This window comes from Cynara cardunculus (genome assembly GCF_001531365.2).
Source record: "Cynara cardunculus var. scolymus isolate 2C chromosome LG 4, CcrdV1, whole genome shotgun sequence".
NCBI classification, from domain to species: Eukaryota; Viridiplantae; Streptophyta; class Magnoliopsida; order Asterales; family Asteraceae; genus Cynara; species Cynara cardunculus.
The window spans coordinates 18,178,935-18,200,303 of NC_037531.1; the positions used below are offsets into that span (position 1 = coordinate 18,178,935).

Genomic DNA, 21,369 nt, shown 5'->3' on the forward strand with positions numbered 1-21,369 from the left:
ACTAATATCGATATATTTTTGTCAAATTTTTATGATATCTTCAAACATATATTTTATTCAAAAATAAAAACATCATCGCTTTCTCAAAATCACATAAAGTCATATTMTAAYATCGAYTGAGATAAGGAATAAAATGAAATATTAAAATCATGATGTATCTCACTACATTGTGCGAGTACGCTTCTAGTATATTAAAATCAAGATGTATTTTGTTTTTTACACGAGTACCCTTCTGGTAAATAAAAAAATAATCGGAAAGGGACGTAGGAGCGAGTTATGGATCGAGGCCCAATACGGTTATTCCACCCGTATCCGACCAAATATATTCCATATTAAAGCGGCGTCAACGATTTCATCCAAACAAAATTTATAACTATAAAAAACTATCTATGCTCCACCCTACCCCACCCCCAAACCACCACCGGCGCCCATCGGAACACACTGTACGGATGATCCAAATCTCTGCAAACCGTGAGTCTATCTCTAAATCCTCTCTCAATATCTTCGATTAATTGTTCAATGATGTAGTTTTAAATCTAAATTACGATTCGATGTTTCCTTCCTATGCAATAATCATCTTTTATATCTCTATCAATGTTTCAATCTTATTGTTTATTTACAATCATTAATTAATCACTTATTACTGGTAGGGTTTTTTCTACGATTTTCGATTTGTGATTTGAACTATGGGTACTTCGGTTGTTGTTTCGTCAACCATGCAACGTATGTAATGATTTTTGTTGAATGAGTGTTATTGAGTGAGGTGTGATGTCAGATGTGGTTGATCATCTTTCGTAATCTAATCTGTTGATTCAAATCATTTTTTGTTTGAGTTTATTAAACGCAATTTGGTTTTTGCAATTTATGATTTCAATTAGGTGTAAAAGGTTAATGAACGAGTGTTTGAACCTGTGATAATTTATGGGTTGTGTTTATATGTTTGATTTAGATTCTGTATACCAATTTTTTGTCTGTGTCTGTAGTATTTGTGTTTTTATAACTATGTTAGTTTTGGATGCTTGCATAATTGAAACATGACTTGATCAAATTTTATCTTTTGTTAGGGACCGGATATAATGTCTGATTTTTATTTGTACGTGTATTTTTGGTGATATTGTCAGTGATAGTTTCAGAGGAAGATAACTAGATATGGGAATATATCTAAGCACACCTAAAACAGAGAAGTTTTCCCAGGATGGTGAGAATGAGAACCTAAGATATGGGGTGTCATCCATGCAGGGGTGGCGTACATCGATGGAAGATGCTGTAAGTACCTAGTGTAGACTATGTTCTGGCTATCTAAGTTATCGTTTTTCCTCGATTATTGAAGATCATGGGTTTACTAAGATGATGGAAATACAAACTGCAAATATGGTCGATTTGGGTACTCAGATGTTATTCTGTAATTCTTTGGCAATTTAGTTAGTTTATAGTGCTGTAATTACATGCTATGTATCTCATGTGTCTTCTTTATTTGTATGACTCTCTTGCTTTCACTCTCTGTCTCTCCCTGATTACAACCTTAACTTCAGTTAGTTTATGGAACTGCATTAGCTTAGGAAACGTGAGCCATGATGTTGGTGTTTTCTTATTAGTATTGGTAGGGTGTAAACTTGATGCCTTTAATTCAGTTTCTGGAATTTATTGTTGATATAGTTTACTCAGCGTTTTGTCTGCCTTCTTGGTATGAGGTGTTCGGTAGCATGCTGCTTATCCTGATTTGGACTGTTCAACGTCTTTCTTTGGTGTTTATGATGGCCATGGAGGTAAGAGTATGAGCTTAACACACACACACACTAAATGCATGTTATGTATCTTGACTTGATAACGTTCTTGCTGCATAAACAGCATTACAGCATTTTGATGAATCTAAATCAGCTTTGTAGTTCTTTGAGAACTTTCTTTTATGAATATTATTTTTGTTGTTAGTTGACTCATCAGTCACTTTCATCTTTTGACATTAATGTTGATAATTTCAAGCTTTCTTTTTCTTTTACACTTCTTTTAAAAAAACAGACGTGTTGAATTATTGAAGCCTTTCTTTTTGTAGTGGTTGATTTCACAAAGCTCATTATAGGGTTCCAATGTTTTACGCTCTTTGCTTAAAATGATACCTGTTTGGTGCTTCTTTTCTTTTGTCTTTACATGGCAGTGTACTCTCTTCAATCTTTTGTCTTTATGATGTCATGCACCTTTTGTCTAAAACTGTTGGTAAACATTAATCCATCAATATGTGTCCTTAAAATGAAGGTTTTACAAAACTTAACATGCTGATTAAAATTTGTGTTACAATTTGAAGGATTTGTGTTATACAGAACTATGCTGTCAAGAGTTTCTTCCTCTGAGTGGAATAGATGACTTAGATTTGTAGTCATTTGAAGTGCAACAGAAAAATTAATTAATCAACAAGATAAGTATTTTCTGGTTGATTTTAATCAAGAGGAAGAGGCTACATATGGTGTAGAATTCCTGAATGCTCATGTACCTGTTAAGCTGAAGTTAAATTTTGAAAGGATGACTATCAACCAGATATATTCGAAGTATAGTAGATAGAAAAGTCTACAAGGATGTTTGAAGAGAGTGAGTTAGATATTTTGAAGTGATTACTCAGAGAGGTACCATATATATCTGCAATAGGATGTAGAATCAAGATAAGATAGCTTCAGATGGTTTGAACGTTCATGACATATCAATGAGGTCATGGAATATGAGGAGTGACTATATTAATATCATAGTATATACTTGAAACATGATAGGCACAGCACATTTAGATGTTGTTAAAAATATCTTTTGTTGCCCTGGGTTGACAGTTTCCTTGCTATAAAAGAATTAAGTGCAGAAAATTAATTAATGTCATGGATCCCAGCTGTTTAGTACAAAACCTGGGTCGATTGTTTTTAGGTAGAAGAGAAGTTCAATTAATATTTTCACCAAAGCACTGATGTATAGACTCTTATGATCTACATGGCTAGCAATAAGAATCTTGGCAAACATTTAATCTTCCTAGTTTCTTTGTGGCATTAATAGCACTTCTTGTGTGATGAATAAGCATGCTTGAAAAAGAAGTTCAATATATCGCAGCATGGTGTTTGTTAAAAGAACAAGATGTTTTTAAAGAGTTTACGAAGATTAGGGATGGAGACTTATCTTAAGAATAATAACCTCGAACTTGCTTAAGCTGACTTCATCTGGCATCACATGTCTTTACTAAGCCTTTTAGCCTGCAGGTCAGGCAGTGTCTAAGTTCTGTGCCAAGTATCTTCACCAACAAGTGGTCAAGCATGAAGCTTATTGCAGTGGTGATATTGGAACCGCTGCCCAGAAAGCTTTCCTCAGGTTACCAATTTTTTTTTATGTTGTAGATACCTTAAGCATACAAGGGGTGGTAGGACTTTGTCTTGCACCTATAGTTTGTATGGGTTTTGTCTGCTTGCGTCTCACCTATGGTTCAGTTAATTCTTGAAAGGCTTCAATAGAAGTTTATTATTTTGTTTTCTGTACCTTGTGAATGCATGTATTAAGCAACTATATTCTGTTACTGAAGAATTTGGTTATTCTTTGTTGCCAATAGTTGTTATCCATCTTGTCTATTATCAGAACATGTTTGCATCCTTATGTAGAATGGATGAGATGATGTGTGGACAACGAGGCTGGAGAGAGTTGGCCGTATTGGGAGATAAAAGAGATCAGTTCAGTGGCATGATGGAAGGATTAATTTGGTCCCCTAAGAGTGGTGAACTAAAAGGTCAAAATGATGATTGGTCTGTTGAGGAGGTACCGTCTTTGCAAACACCAAATAACTAATATGTATTTGGATTGTTCCCACTTACTCGCTGCATGCCATCTTTACTTATTTTTCTTACATCTTGACAAGACCGTTTATCTTTGCAAATCCGCTTCTGGTCATAAGTCAAGTCACATGCCTGAAACATGTTGAGTAGAATATGACCGAGAACTTTTTTTCTTCTGCTGGTTCAGAAAAGGTAGGTTTTCAGCTTTGAATGGAAATCCTATACGTGGGCAATATTTTTATCTTGTGTGCTTTTCAAGTGTTAGAAGCTCAAATCAACTTGAATGGTCCACCCATAAAACCCACAAGCTATATCCTGAAACTCTTTAATCATGGTAGATCTATTAACTGCTTTTAGTATGTTGCTACTACGGCTCATACAGTGTTTTCAATGATTCAGGGACCACATTCTAATTATGAAGGACCGGCATGTGGTAGCACGGCTTGCGTTGCAATCATACGTAATAGCCAACTTGTTGTAGCTAATTCTGGTGATTCTCGTTGTGTGATATCTCGGAAGGGTCAGGTAACATTGTTTGTATTTTGAAGTATCTGAATTCTGGAACTCAACACTGACAATTATTTTGTATAGGATAGCTCCCTTTTAGTCTATTAAAAGTTTCTACTAAGCAGACAACTGCACGGACTAGCAATATATTTATCTTGGAGATCTGTGTATGTATGTGTAGATATGTACGTATGTGTGTGTGTGTATAGATAGATATATGGGTAGAGAAGCTTGATGTAGCAGAGGACAATGACTCTAACAGGAGTTCTTGTGGACGCAAGATTAGAGTAGCAGACTAGGGGTGGGGATCTGTAGCTAGCCTAGATGTGAGGATGGGATCTGGAGAGGTAGAGGATGGGGGTAGGGTTAGTGAGCCGACAGTTAGATCTCGTGAGTCCTTAGGTTAGACTAGGGGTGTGTAGTTATTTCTACCTCGATTATGTTTTTTGTGCCTGCTTTTGTTTGTATGCTTTGTCTCTTTGATTGTTGTTGCATACCTCTGACCCGGTTTTCAAATTTTAGCCTTGCCTTTCTTGTTTTCATATTTCAAATTCTTTTCTTTTGAATGTTAATCTTATGTTCCATTTCGGTAAACTTTTGAGCAAAGGTTTATCCTTTTTGAGTTTTTTCACACTTTGGACAAGCCGAGGGTCTTCATGGAAACTACCACTCTACTCTATGCAGTAGATGAGAGGTCTGCTTACATAAAAAAGATCCCACCTCCTGGTGGGGTATACTGAGCTTGTTTGGTTTGGTTTAGAGAAGCTTGATGTAACTCCTTTTTTTCCATTGCATCCGTTTAAATCAGGTTTTACCAATTGTATGCGCTATAGTTGTAACGAAGCCTTCTATCAGTTACGTGTTCTTTCATCTTTGTCTGTTTGTAGTGTATCCTGGCATGCCTTCATATTTCTCATTTGACACGTGACTCTACTTGTTGTCTGTATTCCTACGTAAACATGCACTTATGGCATGTTTGTTAGTAGCTTAATGAGCATGACGGAATTCAAACTTATTTTGGTAGTGGCTCAGTGATATACAAAATGGCTTATTCGGTAAGTTTCTAGGGGGAGCTTTATGCAAAAAACCAAGTTTTTTTAAACCTGCCCCGTCCAATTAAAAAACATGCTTCTTTCATTTATGAAAAAGCTCTCCTGAACAAAATCCTTCTCACTTTATACAAACAGATTAATCCACACATACAGCTTTATCCATACAGAACTTAATGAAAAACCAACCAAACAACCCCTTAATCTTGTATGCAGGCATATAATTTATCAAAAGACCACAAGCCTGATCTTGAGGCTGAGAAAGAAAGGATAACAAAAGCTGGCGGTTTTATCCATTGTGGTCGAGTTAATGGGACTCTAAACTTGACCAGAGCTATTGGTACTTCTCATATGTCTGATTTTCTTCTTATATTAATTTGATATAAGAATATTTGCTTTCCTTATTGCTCTCTGTGGTTTTTCTTCATCATATGTTCAGGGGACATGGAACTGAAGAAGGATAAATCTCTGCCTCCTGAAAAGCAAATTCTGACCGCCAATCCTGATATAAACACAGTGCGTATAAGCATTTTGTTAGAAATTATTTGTTCAAGGTTGCTTGTATTCATTTAGAGAATTAAGAATTGGCAGCTTAGAGCATGATACTTGCTGATGACATGCCTCCGACTGTGCATCCATATGACATTACTTGATCTTTCTTTTCTCTCTGTCTCTCCTATTAGGTTGAGCTTTGCGAGGATGATGATTTTCTTGTTCTTGCTTGTGACGGAATATGGTAAGTTTTTCATTCATGTGTTTGGTCATCAACGATTTATTCATTGTTCTACCAAAACTTGTGCTGCTTAAAGAAGGTCCGTGAAAGGGAAGCATGTCGGGAGATAGTAGAAAATTATGGCTTAATTCACTAAATTTGTTATGAGATAAAAGGTTGAGCAGAGGGTACAGAGTAGGCAAATAGGCTCCTTGTGTGGGATATTTGGGCCTGATAGGACCTGACCTGACTTTCTAGATTGACTTTCTTAGGGTGCATTTGTAACGCGGATATATGACCAGACATGTGATGTAAACCGAAAGAAATAGGATGGAATTGCAAAGGAATCTGAATGATTAATGGGATGGTTATAGTTAGGTTTCTGGCTTTCGAGAAGCCAGGATCTCTCCACAGACTCACTTCCAAGGGTTACAACACAGAATCCCTTCTCCTAGACCGTCACACACCTATCTATGCTAGACCCATGCATTATCAACTTTTACTCTTAACGCAATAACTACTTGTACCCTGTTAGTATAAGGTAATAACAACATGACTGGACTGGCGAGAATGAGGTAGGTGGGTGAAAGAGTTGTGAAAGGTTTTAAAGTTCTAATCTGACATGAGTAGTTTTACAATTTTGTCCCACTCAATCATGTTTTGTCCCAATCTAACTGTCCCACCAAATGTGGGACAACAAAGTTTTGTTCTGTCATGACAGATGGATCTTCATGTTTCATGTTGTTGCACTTGCACCCTCTTTGAGACCGTCATCGTACTGAACTAGTGGTAATCAAATACGAGCATGATTAGCTTCTCTTGTCCTTTTATCCTGTTGCTCGTAACATTCAGTCATATCATAGAGCAACTGTAAAAGGCTAATATTTGAAATATGAACGAAAAGTTATCAACAGCCAGAATCCTTGTATGAGATTTAGAAACTTTCAAATAATCACATGCACACACTCTTGTTTTATACATTTCAAATTTCCTTGATCCAGTAGAACATGGATCCATTTTTATTTCACAAGTATCTGAAACAATCTTTACACATTAAGCCTTAATATATAGCTCTACAGGATTTATATATAATGCTTAGAATTTCATTCTTTTACAGGGATTGCATGTCGAGCCAACAACTGGTGGACTTCGTACGGGAGCAACTAAAAACTGTAACACTTCCTACTAGAATCTCGTAGATACATTTCATTCCGGACAAGAATTTATACACGAATTTCAAAACTTACATTTCTACATAACACTTTAAAAGCATTTCAACACGTAATTTCTCTAAGAAGAAGAAAACTGCATTCAACTCCAACAGTTTCAATTTCTCTATTTTGGAGATTCCTCAATGATAATAATACAACAAAAGAAAATTTCTCTTATCCTCCATTTAATTTTTTCGACAAGTTGGGGAGTCTTTTTTCCTTGAAATAATTAAAAAAAAGTCATTCTCTCTCTTCCTCCATTTAATTTTGGTTATCGAAAAAGATGGGAATCCATAACTTTTGGATAGGAAAAAGACTACTTTCAGAGCAGTCAACTAGCTAGGCCTTAAACCCCCAGCAAGCCATAGGAGTAGGCAGGTTCTCCAAATTTGTAGAATTTTTCCTCCTCTTTCCTACTTTCTCTGTTTTAGAGAAACTGTTGGAGAAAAAAAATAAAAACGAGTAAGAACTCCGTTATCTCTTTTCTTTCGATTTTGGAGTAGTTGTTGAGTTGTACATCCTACCGCCCAAACCCTACATATGTGTGGGCTACGGGGGCGGACCCACATGGATAGATATGTTCATAGTTCGGTCGTAAAGGGGAAAAAATTACGTTTCTGAAGGGTCATATAGTTTTGAAACCTAAATGTTAACACAAAACTTTAATGACTAAGATGGTAAATGCTCTTGCCTTTGCACAAAAGGCCCAGGTTCGAGTCCCATAGTGGTCAAATTTGTTGTTTTTTAAGCTTAAATTTTGGTGTTTTTTATATACCTCTGGTGCTTATATATATATATATATATACACCACACTCAATTTGGGTCTTTTCTATGTAAGAAGTAAGAACAAGGAATCAACAGCAAACTAAGCTGCTGGTTTCATGATGGTAAATCTAACGAGCCAGAACTAATACAGGAAACTAAGCTGTCAGCAGTCTGCGAGAAGGTATTCGACAGGTGTTTAGCACCGTCCTCCGGTGGTGAAGGTTGTGACAACATGACGATGATTTTGGTGCAGTTCAAAAAGTTCCCTAACTCCGATCCTTCTACTTCAGAACAGCCTTCGCCAGATCGGCAATCGGAATCATCCGACAGCAAAGAGAAAACAGGACCAAGTTAATGGTAAATTACTTTTTTATCGTTTTATATCGGTGGATTTTAGGGGACCTTGTTCATATTTTATGATATAGGCCATCCCTTGATTTTGGGTGACTTAACGGTACAGATTGCCGGCAAGAAATCCGGTATCAAGCGATCGATAACGGAATCTGGGTTGTGAAACATAATATTCTTTCACTTTGATAGGGAACAATGATGTTTGATTGTGTACAAATCTTTTTGTTCTTGTGGAAAAATGGATCTGGGATCTATGGACCAGTCGTTGGTTAGATTTGACCATTTCTCGTTAATATTTGTTGGAACGTTCATTTTTTTTCTGCAAGAGCTCTGTTGGAAAGTAATCTAATGGGGTTTCACATATTCTCACATGGTATCATTGACAAGGTCTACGACTCTAGGGATTTGACTATCGATGTCCATTTAGCATTCTTTGGAGAGGGCCCGTTGGAGTCATACGTTAGCGAGATTTTGATCATTTCTCTTTAATATATGTTGGAATGTTCATTCTCTTTTCAAGAGCTCTGTTGGAAATGCAATCTAATGAGGATTCATATATTCTCACATGATATCCGAGTCAAGGTCTATGACTCTAGGGATTTGAAATCGATGTCCGTCTAGCATTCATTGGAGATGAAGTCATACACTAACTAGATTTTGACCATTTCTCTTTAAAGAGTAATTTGATAGGGTTTCACATATTTTTCTCATGGTATCAAAGTTAAGATCTACCACTATAAGGACTTGACAATCTGTGCCCGTTTAGCCGACGTCCATTCTCTCCTTAAGAGCTCTTTAAGAGAGTAATTTGATAGGGTTTCACGTATTTTTTTCACAGTATCAGAGCCAAGATTTACCTTCGTTGGACGGGACATGTTGGAGTCAATCGTTAGTTAGACTCTGACCATTGAATTTATCTTGGAACTTTGTTTCTCTTCTTAAGAGATATTTTAAAGAGTAATTTTATGGGGTTCTTCTACATATTCCCACACTAGATACGAGTTGTATAAGCCTATTAGTATTAGTTCACCTTGCACTGACTCGTGTCTTTTTGCATTTGTTTGAGATGTGATAAAGACAAACTGAACCAGATGAACTCAACATATTATTCCACTCCGAGGTGGGGTCTGGATGGGATGTTGGCATAAATTTTTATCATAGTGAAGCCAAGTACGTTCCAATCTTTTTTGAGGTCCTGTTCCATTTGTACCAATACTATCAGTCGATTGGATAAGTAATAAAATAAAATAAGATATAAAAGTTCATAAAATATATATAATATAAATGTCGTACAACTAAAATCCTCAATCTAAATAAATAGATTAATATATACAGACAATTATATTTATAGATAACTTAATGAAAAACCAACCAAAATACCTTATTAATTTTTTATCAATGCCAAGCTTCAAATATACAAAATGGGATGTAAAATCCTTCTTGTTAATTATTATCAAGAAAATGACAAAATAACCTATTTAAAAAAAATTACGCGTTTTATAATATAAGAGCATCTCTAATAGAAGATTTTTACAAAAAATAAAGTGTAGTATCTCTAAAACTAGTGATGGCCAAAAACCGGTCCTGGGTCGGGTCGGGCCTAATCGGTCCCAAACTTTCTCATAACCGGTCCCGGTCGAAAATGGCAAGACCAGTCAAGGTACTTCATAACTGGTTATCCGCCGTTCCTGGCGTTAAAAAATAAGATTTTTTAATTTTTTTAATGATATATATTTTTAATACATTATAAAATTTACAATTTGGTCACTCAAATACACTTTAAAAATGCGTTTTAATATAATTAAATTACATTGTCTTATAGAAATACATTATAAAATTATTTGAAAATACATTTATTTATAAAATTATTTTAATTTTCGGGTCGGTCCATAGCCGGTCCTGGTCCCACGAAACTGCCAAAAACCCCAACCGGTCCCGGTTTTCGGTCCCATAACCGTTCCCGGGCCGGACGAGCCTGATTTGGCCGTTACTACGTAAAACTACCATTAAAAAATAGTTCTTATAAAAACCTCGTTTTCTTTGAACTCTTGTGCAAAAATCTTACAGAGTGTTTGGTTCAGATAAAGAAATGAAAATGAAAATGACAGAGAAAGAATTTTCATTCCCCCAACTTTAACCTGAAATGAAAATTTGGGTTTCTGGGGAATGAACTCATTATATTATATAAAAACAAACAATTTCTTTTATTTTTATTCCCATTGAGTACTCTTTAATACATATGACCAAACACCTCATTAATTCTTACCTTGAGTTTGATATAAAAATGTGACATCTTATAATTTGATTGGTTAAAAATTGTAATAATTATAAATCAATAAAACTGTGTATCATTTCACTGTTTTTCTCATATAAAGCATGCTGTTTTCTCCTGAGACCAAAAAAAAGTTGGTTATTCCTCCTAACCATTTTCTCTTCAAGTTTGTCAAAATAGTTATAGGTCCACAAAAACTTATGCTCGTAAGTGCGGATCCAAGTAAACAACGTTTTTTTTACACTTTCTACCCATGTCCACAAAAAAAGTTACATTTTTCATCCAGATCTGCAAAAAAAAAATTACATTTCTCACCCAGACCCGCAAAAAAAACTTTACATTTTAACTCAGGTCCGCAAAAAAAATTCAAAATTGTGGATCTAGGGTTGTTTTGGTAAACCTTGTAAAGAAATGGGTAAGAGGTGAAACCAACCGGTCAAAATGACTATTTTAATTAATTTTCTTTTTTATTAATAAATATTACAAAATAATTGTTGATAATTTATTCTCCGTAATCCCCTTTCATGTTGATAATTTTTCATATTACACTTACGACAAAAAAATTGGCAATCATCAGTGTTCCCATTATCATTTAAACAGATAAATCTCCATCTATTAGGAATGGGTCCTTTTGGGTCCGCATCATCACATATCAAACGTCCATCTCGACATACGACTCAAAGTTTCAATTCGACCATTATTACAACAAAATAAAGACGACAAATGATCACGTTGCCTTCCTTAAGTCTCAATTCAGTGAAAATTTCTCATTGGACCACCATCGACTAAAAATTGAATTGACAGATATTTCAACTATGACAGATAAATTTTATAAATTTGCTCTGAAATCTGTCTTTTGCATAACTTCCAAAAGAAAGCCCCATCTAATTCAGTTATTTAAGAGCATCTCCAACAATTATTCTATAATTTTTCTATAGGCAAATTGCATGAAAAAGTAGCGTACTTTAACTTGATTTATATTTTGTGTAACGTACATTCAAAACTTTCATTTTGGTACGTAAGATGTAAAACTTTAAGCATTTAAGTATTTGGGTAACTGATTGAAACATTAACCGGTTACTATACTAATGTGGCGAGTGATTTGACTTACCTTTTGAATTTAAAATTCAATAAAATTTATACTGAGTTTGATACCACATCACTTGTCATATCAACATGGTAACCGGTTAATGCTTCAATCTATTAGTCGGGTAGGCGGGTACTTAAATGTTTAAAACTTACATCTTAGGTACCAAAATGGACGTTTTGAAAGTACGTTACCCAAAATATTAATCAAGTTAGAGTCCGTTAATTTTTCATGCAATTTGCCTATTTTTCTATAACAAAGTATGAAAAGTCAAAATTCATAAAAAATTACATTTAACTCCAACAGCTACTCTATTTTAACAATTATAATATAAACTACATTAATAAAATATTCAATACAGTTAAGAAAATATTATTTTTCTTTCCTACATATTTAATTTCAAGACTGTTATTGAAGGAAAATAATTTAAATATTATTTTTCTATCTTTTATATTTCTCCAAATTTGGATATTCTTTTTTATCCATAATTGTTTTTTTACCTCTTAATAGTTTAATTAAGAGGCAGTATCCGAATCGTTAATAGGTGAATTTTGTTCGGCAAAAAAAAGTCTATCTCTTAATATTTTTAAAACCCTCTGAATGATTTTGTATCCTGAACTTCCTTAAATAACAATTTTACCATTAATAGTACATAAAGTAATGAATTTCATCATCTCATAATTAATGTTAGCATAAAAAAACATATACTTATATTTGAAGGATAAATTACATGAAAAAATAACGTACTTTAACTTGATTTTTATTTTGGGTAACATACTTTTAAAACTTCAATTTTGGTAACTAAGATGTAAAATTTTAAACATTTAAGTATCACGGTAACCGGTTGAAGTATTAACCGGTTATCATGCTGAAGTGGCGAGTGACGTGGTATCCAATTCAATATTATTTGCTAACGTAGTCAATGACATGAATTTTTTATCTAAAAATAAATTTTTTTTTAAATTTAAAATTAGTCTTCAACTGGTTATCCGGATGCTTAAATGTTTAAAACTTTACATCTTTTATACCAACATAAAAGTTTTGAAAATACGTTACCCAACATAAGAATCAAGTTAAAGTACGTTATTTTTTCATGCAATTTGTCTACATTTAAATACAAAAACTTGTTTTAGTAATAAATTAAATTAGTAATTTACATTTTAGGATACGTTAAGTAAAATATTTAATTTTGTGAGTGTGTTTACATCCTGTTTTCCCGCCAAATAATCGATTTTGAAAAGCAAGACGATTTTAGTAATATTTTAAAAAAAATCCAATATTTAAATTAAAATCCAAGTAAATTTATTAGAATGAGTTTGATTTGCAGGAATGTTTTTGAGGGATTTGGATTCCCATGAGAGATTTGGATTCCATGAGATTTGGATTGGATTGGATTTAAAATCCATTCATGTGTTTGGTTTCCAAGATTTTGATTGGATTTGAAATCCATTCCTGTGTTTGGTTTGTAGGATTTGGATTGAATTTTTTTTGTAATTATTTTAATCACCAAATCTCTTTCATTTTCCTAAACCTATCTATTTAACCAACAAACTTAAAAATTTAACAACCAAACATTTTCATCAAAAAAGCATATTTAATCAACAAATCTCTATAATTTTTTGAAAATAAATTATTTAAAATAGAATTTTTTAAAAACTTTAATTTTTAACAGATTCTTTATTTCAGATATTTTAGTATTTATTATATTATTAAAATACTATAATAATTTATTATTTTAATACACTTTTTAATTTTTTAATTATAAAATAATAATGATTTACTTTCGTTGATGAGAAGAATACAAAATAAATTTCTCTCTTCACACATCAGTTTTAAAGAATTTTCTAAATTTACAGTTTTTTCTAATTTTCTATATTTTAGAAAACAATATAAAATTTTTATCAGAACAAAAACCATACTTTTTTTTTCCTTAAGAAAAGTTAAAAAAAAAAGGAAACGAAATATTTCATTTGAATGATTAAGTACTTGAACCTTTTTTTTAAACAAACACACCATTAAAATTTTTCATTATTAATGATTAAGTTTTAAAAACTATTTTTTTAATTAAAAAAACCAATAAACTTTCTTATTTTAAATGATTAAGTCTCTAAACATTTTTTTTAATAAAATAAACCATCAAACTTTTAAAAATTGGTTACTTAAGAAAATTTAATGATTTTTTATTAAAAAATAATTTAAAAATGTACTCATTCAAAATAAAATAGTTTTTTGAATTTTTTCTTTCAATTTTTTTAATTTTAAAGAATATATTGAAAATAGCTCTGAAAATATTATTTATTACTATTTAAATATTAATTAAAATGTTTTTAGAATAATAGCATATAGCATCTTTGTTTAATAGAATAAAAATAGTAACTAAAATTACCCAATCAGAAATTGACACGTCATCCTCAGGACATCTCTGATCTGAACCATGGCCCAAACGGCCCATATCTCTTTCTCTCTATGCCTCTACTCTGTCTGTATATACACCATTGAAACAATTCGTTGTCTTCTTCGTTGTTGACCATTTCTGCACTCAACGATCAACTCCTTTCACACTCAACTTCTTAATGTCCATGGCGACTTTCAACTCTCGGTAAGTTTGATTGCTATTTCATGGTTTCTCACACTTATTTTCACACACAAACTTTATGTATATATGATATGTATATATGTATGTGTGTGTATGTATGTATATGTTCCAATAGGCAGAGGCTGATTTTTGTATCTTGCAGCGCGAAATTTGAGTTGATTTGAATTTTGAAGTTAGATTGTGAAGATATATAAAGTGATAATGGCGACTATAGCTGGAGTTATCAGTGGTTGCGTTTCATCTTCGAGTTCATCTTCATCATCGTTTGGAAAACTGAAAAATTGTCGCAAGAAGAAAACGACGATGATCAGCGGTGGTGCTGGTAAGAGGTTTCGAATTAGTTGTGATTTCTCGAATTCTATTGCTTCAGATCCATACAAAACACTGAGGATTCATCCTGGAGCTTCTGAATCTGAGGTCAAAAAAGCTTTCAGACAGCTTGCTTTGAAGGTACGTTTTCTACTAATGAATCTAGCACATTACGATTATTAGATCTGCTAATTTTTATTGAAGAACGTAATCTGATCCATTTGGATAATTGAATGCTTTCTTAATTCAACAAATGCTAATTTGAGTTCATTAATAGTATTAATTAGAACAATATTATCATCACTCCAAGGATTCATTCTGGATTTACAGTCAATTAGATAGTTGGAGCAGATTATTTGTTTAGTTTTTGGATCATTTTCAGTAATCCAAATGATGAATTAAGATCATATCTCTGTTTGTTTTTGATCAAATTTCATATTCAGTATCATCCAGACGTATGCAAAGGAAGCGATTGTGGAGTCCAGTTTCATCAAATTAATGAAGCTTATGATGTAAGTATTCCCCTTATTTTGATTCTGTTGAATAATATCGATTTCAGGGACGGAATCTGAATTTTTTTTAAATTGTGGCACCATTTGATTACAAGAAAAAAATATTGGGGGAAAAATTTCAAAAAAAAGTAAACATCATCTGATTAAGAAAATGACATTAACAAGATTCAAACTTGAGTCTGAGATGGAATAAAAGCCTTGTAAACCAACTCTATCAAATAAAACTTGTTTTTATTGTAGTTTCAAAATATACAAGGTGGTACAAAACAAATAAAAAAAATAGTTTTTTTTAGAAAGATACTCAAAATAAAAACATTATATTCTTTAAGAAATGATTTTAGGTTCGTGAAATATGCAATTTAATTAATTTGTTGTGTCATCGTATGTATTTTAAAACTACAATAAGAATAAATTTTATTTGATAGAGTTGGTTTCCAAAGCTTTTATTTCATTCCAGACCCAAGTTTGAATCTTGTTAGTGTCATTTTTTTAATCAGATGGTGTTACCGTTTGAAAAAAGTTTCGTATATATGTTTCTTATAGTCAAACGGTGTTATATGAAAATTTTCCCTATATTTTTTTCTTTTAGTCAAATGGTACCATTGTTTAAAAAAATTTCTAGGTCCATTCTATCTTACTACCTTATCTCCTTTAATTTATCGTATAAGAACTTTAGTTTTAAATGTATATTTTATTGATTTTACAATAATTATTGATGTTAAAAAAAATTAGAGCCACAAAAATGAGGTTTTTAATTTGATGAGCTTCATGTTAGATAACAACAAAAAGTGCAAAAATGAGGTTGTTGTAACAACTTAAATCGGAAATCCTTTAAATTAATTTTTCATGCATCAACATTAAAATGTCTTTTTCATTTTTAATTTATAATTTGACCTGATTTTGATATATGTCTATTTTAAAAAAACCAGTCAAATCAAAGCGTTTTCAATTTATTATCTGATTATAGTAAGACCCTAATATGCGTTTTGCATCCAATTGGATGGTATGGTTTAAAAGTATTTTATGTTGAGTGAATTATTAAATCTAGTGGGAAACGTTTCATTATATGGTAAAAATTTGTGTATTTTTTTGTTTTTAGTAATACTTCTTTGTGGTATTTTGTATTTAATTATATTTTTAGTATGCTCTCGAAATGCACAAAAAATAAAATTAATTTATTACTTCCCAATTGCAAAGTAAATATTTATACAAGGTTTATTTTTTCATTCTATCTTTAGAGGGTGAAATTTTTCACAATTTTAAAAAGAATGAACTAAATGCACTCCTGTAAATGTTGGGAAATGTTTTTCCACCAAGGGATGGTAAATTGTCCGATCATATGGAAAACCCAATTCACCCGACCCAAACAGGGACGTGGATTCTCCGTTAAAATGGGTCTTTGAGCTGGGGGTTGTTACTCAAACCAGGTTGAGTAACAGGTCGGGGATTTCTGGTAAGCTCAAACTAACGAAAATTCTTCATGGGGTTTCGTACCTGTCGGGGACCAGGCCAGAGGCTGTTACTGAAAACCGGGGCCGGGGATTATAAAACTCTCCCCATCCTCACCCCGTTACCATGCCTACTTTCGCCTACTAAAATGATTCGACATGATTCTTACATAAAATAAGATGTATATAACATCATCCTTTTAAAGCTGTGTTTTGTAGAATGATGAAACCCCATTTTATATTAGAATCAGGTCAAATCATGAATTGAGAATGTAAGGGTGGTGCATGATTGATATGAATTTTGCTCTAAAGGTCAAAAATACCAGAAGATCACAAGTTCAAATTCAAGGAGGAATAAAAATCTTCTTATGGCCATGGAGGTTCAAATGCGGTGACTCCGGGCTATCTGTAAAACAGGTGGTCGTCTTGTGATTGGTCGGCTTGCATAGCGAGTTGGATATCCAGGTTAATAAAAAACGAGTTTTGACGAGTGTGAAAAGAAAATTAATAGATATAAATCTAATCTAGCCTATTTATTTTTATATAAATTCATTTTAAAACGAATGATTTTGATGTTTCAATTGATTCGAGGATAGGAGTTGTCTTAAATAAGACGCAAATAAGCATTTGATTTTGATGGAAATGTTTGTTTTTTAAAATAGAGATTGTGGTTTGATGTGTTTACAATTACATACAAACAGATGGTAATGAGCAATTTGAGGTGTGAAAGAAAAGAAGCAGAAAGAGAAGATGAACCGTTGGATGAAAACACGAGAGGAATGGAGGATCCAGATTGGGACATGTGGGAAGAATGGATGGGTTGGGAAGGAGCAGGTATTCGCGATTATTCTTCTCACATTAACCCTTACATCTAAACCCCCTTTCTTTCACCATCAATCACCATCTTTCTTAATTGTAACCTTTATATTTAAATTCTTACATATAATTATCTCAAAATTAAATTAAATCATATATTAAAAATACAAAAATCAAGTTTTTATATTAATCTATGTAAAAAAGAACATTAATAGATAGATTGAGATCACGTGAGACTAGCCTGTTTTCGTTAGATCTGTGAGACCATCGTAAAACTTTACAGCAAAATGCTGTGAAGGTAACTTTTACAGAGTTTTTGCTGTGAAGTTTCGGTTTTTTTTACTTTTACAGCGTTTTGCTATGAAGTTTCAAGTATAAAAAAATGGTCTTATAGATCTCACGAAAACAAATTGGTTATGAACCCAATAACTACATTTAACAAGTAATAGATGTGTATTTAATCCATCTAAAACCGTTGATGAGATTGGTGTCTTTTTGTATATAAACACTTTTATTGTTTTTATTTAGTATCAAACAAATTTGTATACATCTTATATTTTATAGTACTTTATTCTTGAATGGTTAGCTTTATTTTTCTTTATTTATATTATAGATATTTATATGAGATTATATATTAAAAATATAAAAATCAAACCTTTATGTGAATATATGTAAAAAAAATTAATAAATGGTTATGTATTTAGCAAGTAAAGGACTCTTGTTTGATATTTGTTGAATTATTTGATTTAAAATAATTAAAAGGCTCTCATAATATAATGTAAAATGAAATATAATTGTTTAATAATTGTTTATAATTAAATTAAGATGTTAAATGGTTAAGAAATACTTGGGATACAAAATTATTCGGAGTATTTTGGAACTATTAAGAAGCAAACCCTTTTTTGCCAAACTAGATTCATTCTTATAACGATTTAGAAATTGTCTCTTAATGAAACTATTATAAGGTAAACAAACAATTTCTAAGAGCATCTTCAATAAATTCTCCAAAACAGAGGTTTTGGATAATTTTTTGCTCCAATAATTAATAGACTACCAAAACCTATTTATCATGTAATGTAAGTTCACTTTTATCTAAATATTTTGAAACTAATAACATTTGGATAAACTTAAAAGAGAAATGAGTAAAAGATCAATTTAAAAATGAAAAATACTCATCTAAAGAGTTGTTTATCCAACATTTATCCGATAAACACTTTCTGCTAAGAGTTAAAATTTTCACTTAACTTACCTGATAAAATTTTAGTTCATTAAAATGGCATTGTATGCAAATATTTTTATCCGGTAAACGTTTATCGGTAAAAGTCGTCGCTTTCACTTATTTGGAATAAGACTCCCGATCCTTATCATGACTATTACCAGATAAGATGTCAATCTTTATCATGTTCATAAAATGATCCACCAAACACTTACCACGTAAACGTTTAGTAAACAGTACCAAAATTGATTTTCTTCTTAAAGAAATGATGCATGACGTATCTTTTCCACCACCCAATGCATCATTGTTCTCAAATCACGATAATTGATGTAGGAGTGGGACTCGCCTCAAGAAAAATTAAGAAAGGAAGAGTAACATTTTCGCTAATATTTTAATAATTTTTTTATTTATGATTTGTTTTTTTAATGTTTAAAAAAAACATTACGATGTTGAGAAAGTTGATTGTGGTTTACAACTTGTTTACAAGGGTAAATAGCAAGTTATCAAGATATGAATATGGTTGCATTTAGAGGTTATTATTGGTTGGATTGATCGGGTTGAAAACATTTGAATAACTTAATTCAATGTTTACGGTTTAATTTTTTTTTAACCCAAGTCAACATAAACCAAACTGCAACCCAACCCAAACCGTACGGGGTTAGTAAGACTTGATACTTTGGTACATTAAAATATTTTTCTAATATTGAATATGTTATTTCTCTACTAATAATTTCTTTTTCATCATCAGTCATTTGATACAACATATCCATATTTCTTACATATATCAGATTCAGTTAATTTTCTCGATTTACATAATACATGTTCACAATTACTGAACATATATACAAAGGAGTTATATAGAGATGTGAATAGATTGAAAATATGTGTATATGAAGAGCGTACGTGATAGTGTAATTGTATAATATATACATTAATAAAAATTCAACAATCATATTAAATCCATGAAATAAAAGGATATTAGGTTGGGTTGGGTTCAAATAATAGTAACCCAATATCAACTCAAAACTTAAGGTTTGAAAATTTTACAACTCGATTAGACATCAGATTACTTCAGATTGAATTATTTCATATTGAGTTTGATTGGATTGGTCGGATTTTAAGCACTTCTAGTTGCATTCATAGTAGTAGTGATCATAAGAATGCCAATTATCACCATAAGTGGGATAATGGTGAAAGAAACAATAAATAAATGAACCATGGAATTCAAAAATCAGATGTCATTACCAACGCAATATTGAATGACATCGTTTACATTCTTCTCAGATATCAGAACATTTTATTGTACTTTACTCGGTATCGCATACTAACAAAAGAAAGAATACTAAATCGTAGCCATGGGAATTGGTCCCGACCCGTTGGGGAACCCAATCCATCCCGATCAGGGACGGGGATGGGGATGGAGATCTCCATTTGTCTCAAAGCGGGGATGGGGATCTGGACGGGTATCGCACTCTTTGCCCTGCCGCATACCCGTTATATATATTTATTAAAATATTAAATATATATTATTTATTTTAACTAAATATGTAACTCATAATGTTTTATTTCCTAACTAAATGCAAAATCTAAAATTGTTATTTTTTTAGATGTTGGTTATATAATATTTTTTATATCAAGTAAAAATACAACTACTCGATATGATTTTGGATATTACACGATACGTTTTTGTATGTGTGACGTTAAGTTTTTTTGTTTGTATTAAATTGAATTTCTTTTGGTTCCGTTATTAATTATTATATGATGTTGTATTTTTTGTATTTAATTAAATATTTTTCGATTTTAAGTTTATTGGAAACATGTGGGATTTAAACACGCGTGGTGTGTAAATATTTGATTTAAAATAGCTTACATAAAAGGAAAAGAAAATCATCGTTTCCCCGTTGAGGATCCCCATTCCCCCGTTAGGAATATGAACGCGATTATGTTATTTACTGGAATAATTTGACTGATTCACACTCCATGTTCTGAGAAATATTTACCGTCTGAAAAGAGGAAAAAATGGAGTCTCTGAAAAGGAGGTGATCCAGCCGCACCTTCCAGTACGACTACCTTGTTACGACTTCACTCCAGTCACTAGCCCTGCCTTCGGCATCCCCATACACTGATAAGGGATGTATGGATTCTCGAGAAAGGATTTCTAATCATCTTGTTATCCTATAATGAGAACGAACGGGGATGTGATCATATTACCCGATTGAGACGGGGACGAAGATGAGGGATCGGGAACGGGGATGGAAATTGAGGTCCCCGCTCCATTCTCATGCCTACCAAATCAAATCTTGCATTTCATGGTTAATACAGTGTAGTACATGCAGGTTAATACAATTGAGATACATGCTACAAAAATCGGATGGTTACTAACAGTAAAGATTTATAGTATGACATAATCAATTGATACACATTCCAGATCAATTATATGTTGTGACGGTTATAGAGATCACATGAGCATCCTTCAAAAACTAAAAAATTCCATCGAACGAACTCTCGTTTATTACCTGTTCAATAAATTAATCTGTCAGATCTTTCTCAATGTGATTCCGAAGCAAATCAATGTGAATTTGGGTACGAATAAATGTGGGCCTACGCATCAAATGCATGGACCATTCAAATATTCGATTGTGTTGATAAATGCGACAACTAAACGATCACACGTGTCTTTGTTTTTGTCTTGCAACCTCACGTTTGAGTGAGCGACTGATCAATAAT

At 32.4% G+C, this 21,369-nt stretch overlaps 2 protein-coding genes across 3 annotated transcripts; both read left to right on the top strand.

Moving 5' to 3' along the window:
• The first annotated feature begins 393 nt into the window (after positions 1 to 393).
• Positions 394 to 8,680, top strand: LOC112511235 (probable protein phosphatase 2C 60). 2 transcript variants are annotated; one of them, XM_025116770.1, is made up of 11 exons: positions 394 to 471; positions 1,122 to 1,266; positions 1,703 to 1,766; positions 3,228 to 3,336; positions 3,621 to 3,774; positions 4,191 to 4,316; positions 5,564 to 5,687; positions 5,787 to 5,863; positions 6,031 to 6,083; positions 7,177 to 7,231; positions 8,187 to 8,680. In XM_025116770.1, exons 2-11 carry the CDS (start codon positions 1,150 to 1,152, stop codon positions 8,388 to 8,390), a joined length of 1,083 nt encoding a protein of 360 aa, XP_024972538.1. In that variant the 5' UTR covers positions 394 to 471; positions 1,122 to 1,149; the 3' UTR covers positions 8,391 to 8,680. The 2 variants fall into 2 exon arrangements, with proteins under 2 accessions (XP_024972538.1, XP_024972539.1); XM_025116771.1 differs by lacking the exon at positions 394 to 471 and having other exon boundaries at positions 1,150 to 1,266; positions 8,187 to 8,392; positions 8,496 to 8,680.
• Positions 8,681 to 14,082: 5,402 nt separating this feature from the next.
• LOC112511661 (chaperone protein dnaJ 8, chloroplastic-like) lies at positions 14,083 to 17,684 on the top strand. Its single transcript, XM_025117367.1, has 4 exons — positions 14,083 to 14,344; positions 14,484 to 14,791; positions 15,094 to 15,162; positions 17,312 to 17,684. The coding sequence occupies exons 2-4, from the start codon at positions 14,543 to 14,545 to the stop codon at positions 17,483 to 17,485; spliced, it is 492 nt and encodes a 163-aa protein (XP_024973135.1). The 5' UTR covers positions 14,083 to 14,344; positions 14,484 to 14,542; the 3' UTR covers positions 17,486 to 17,684.
• The last annotated feature ends 3,685 nt before the right edge of the window (positions 17,685 to 21,369 follow it).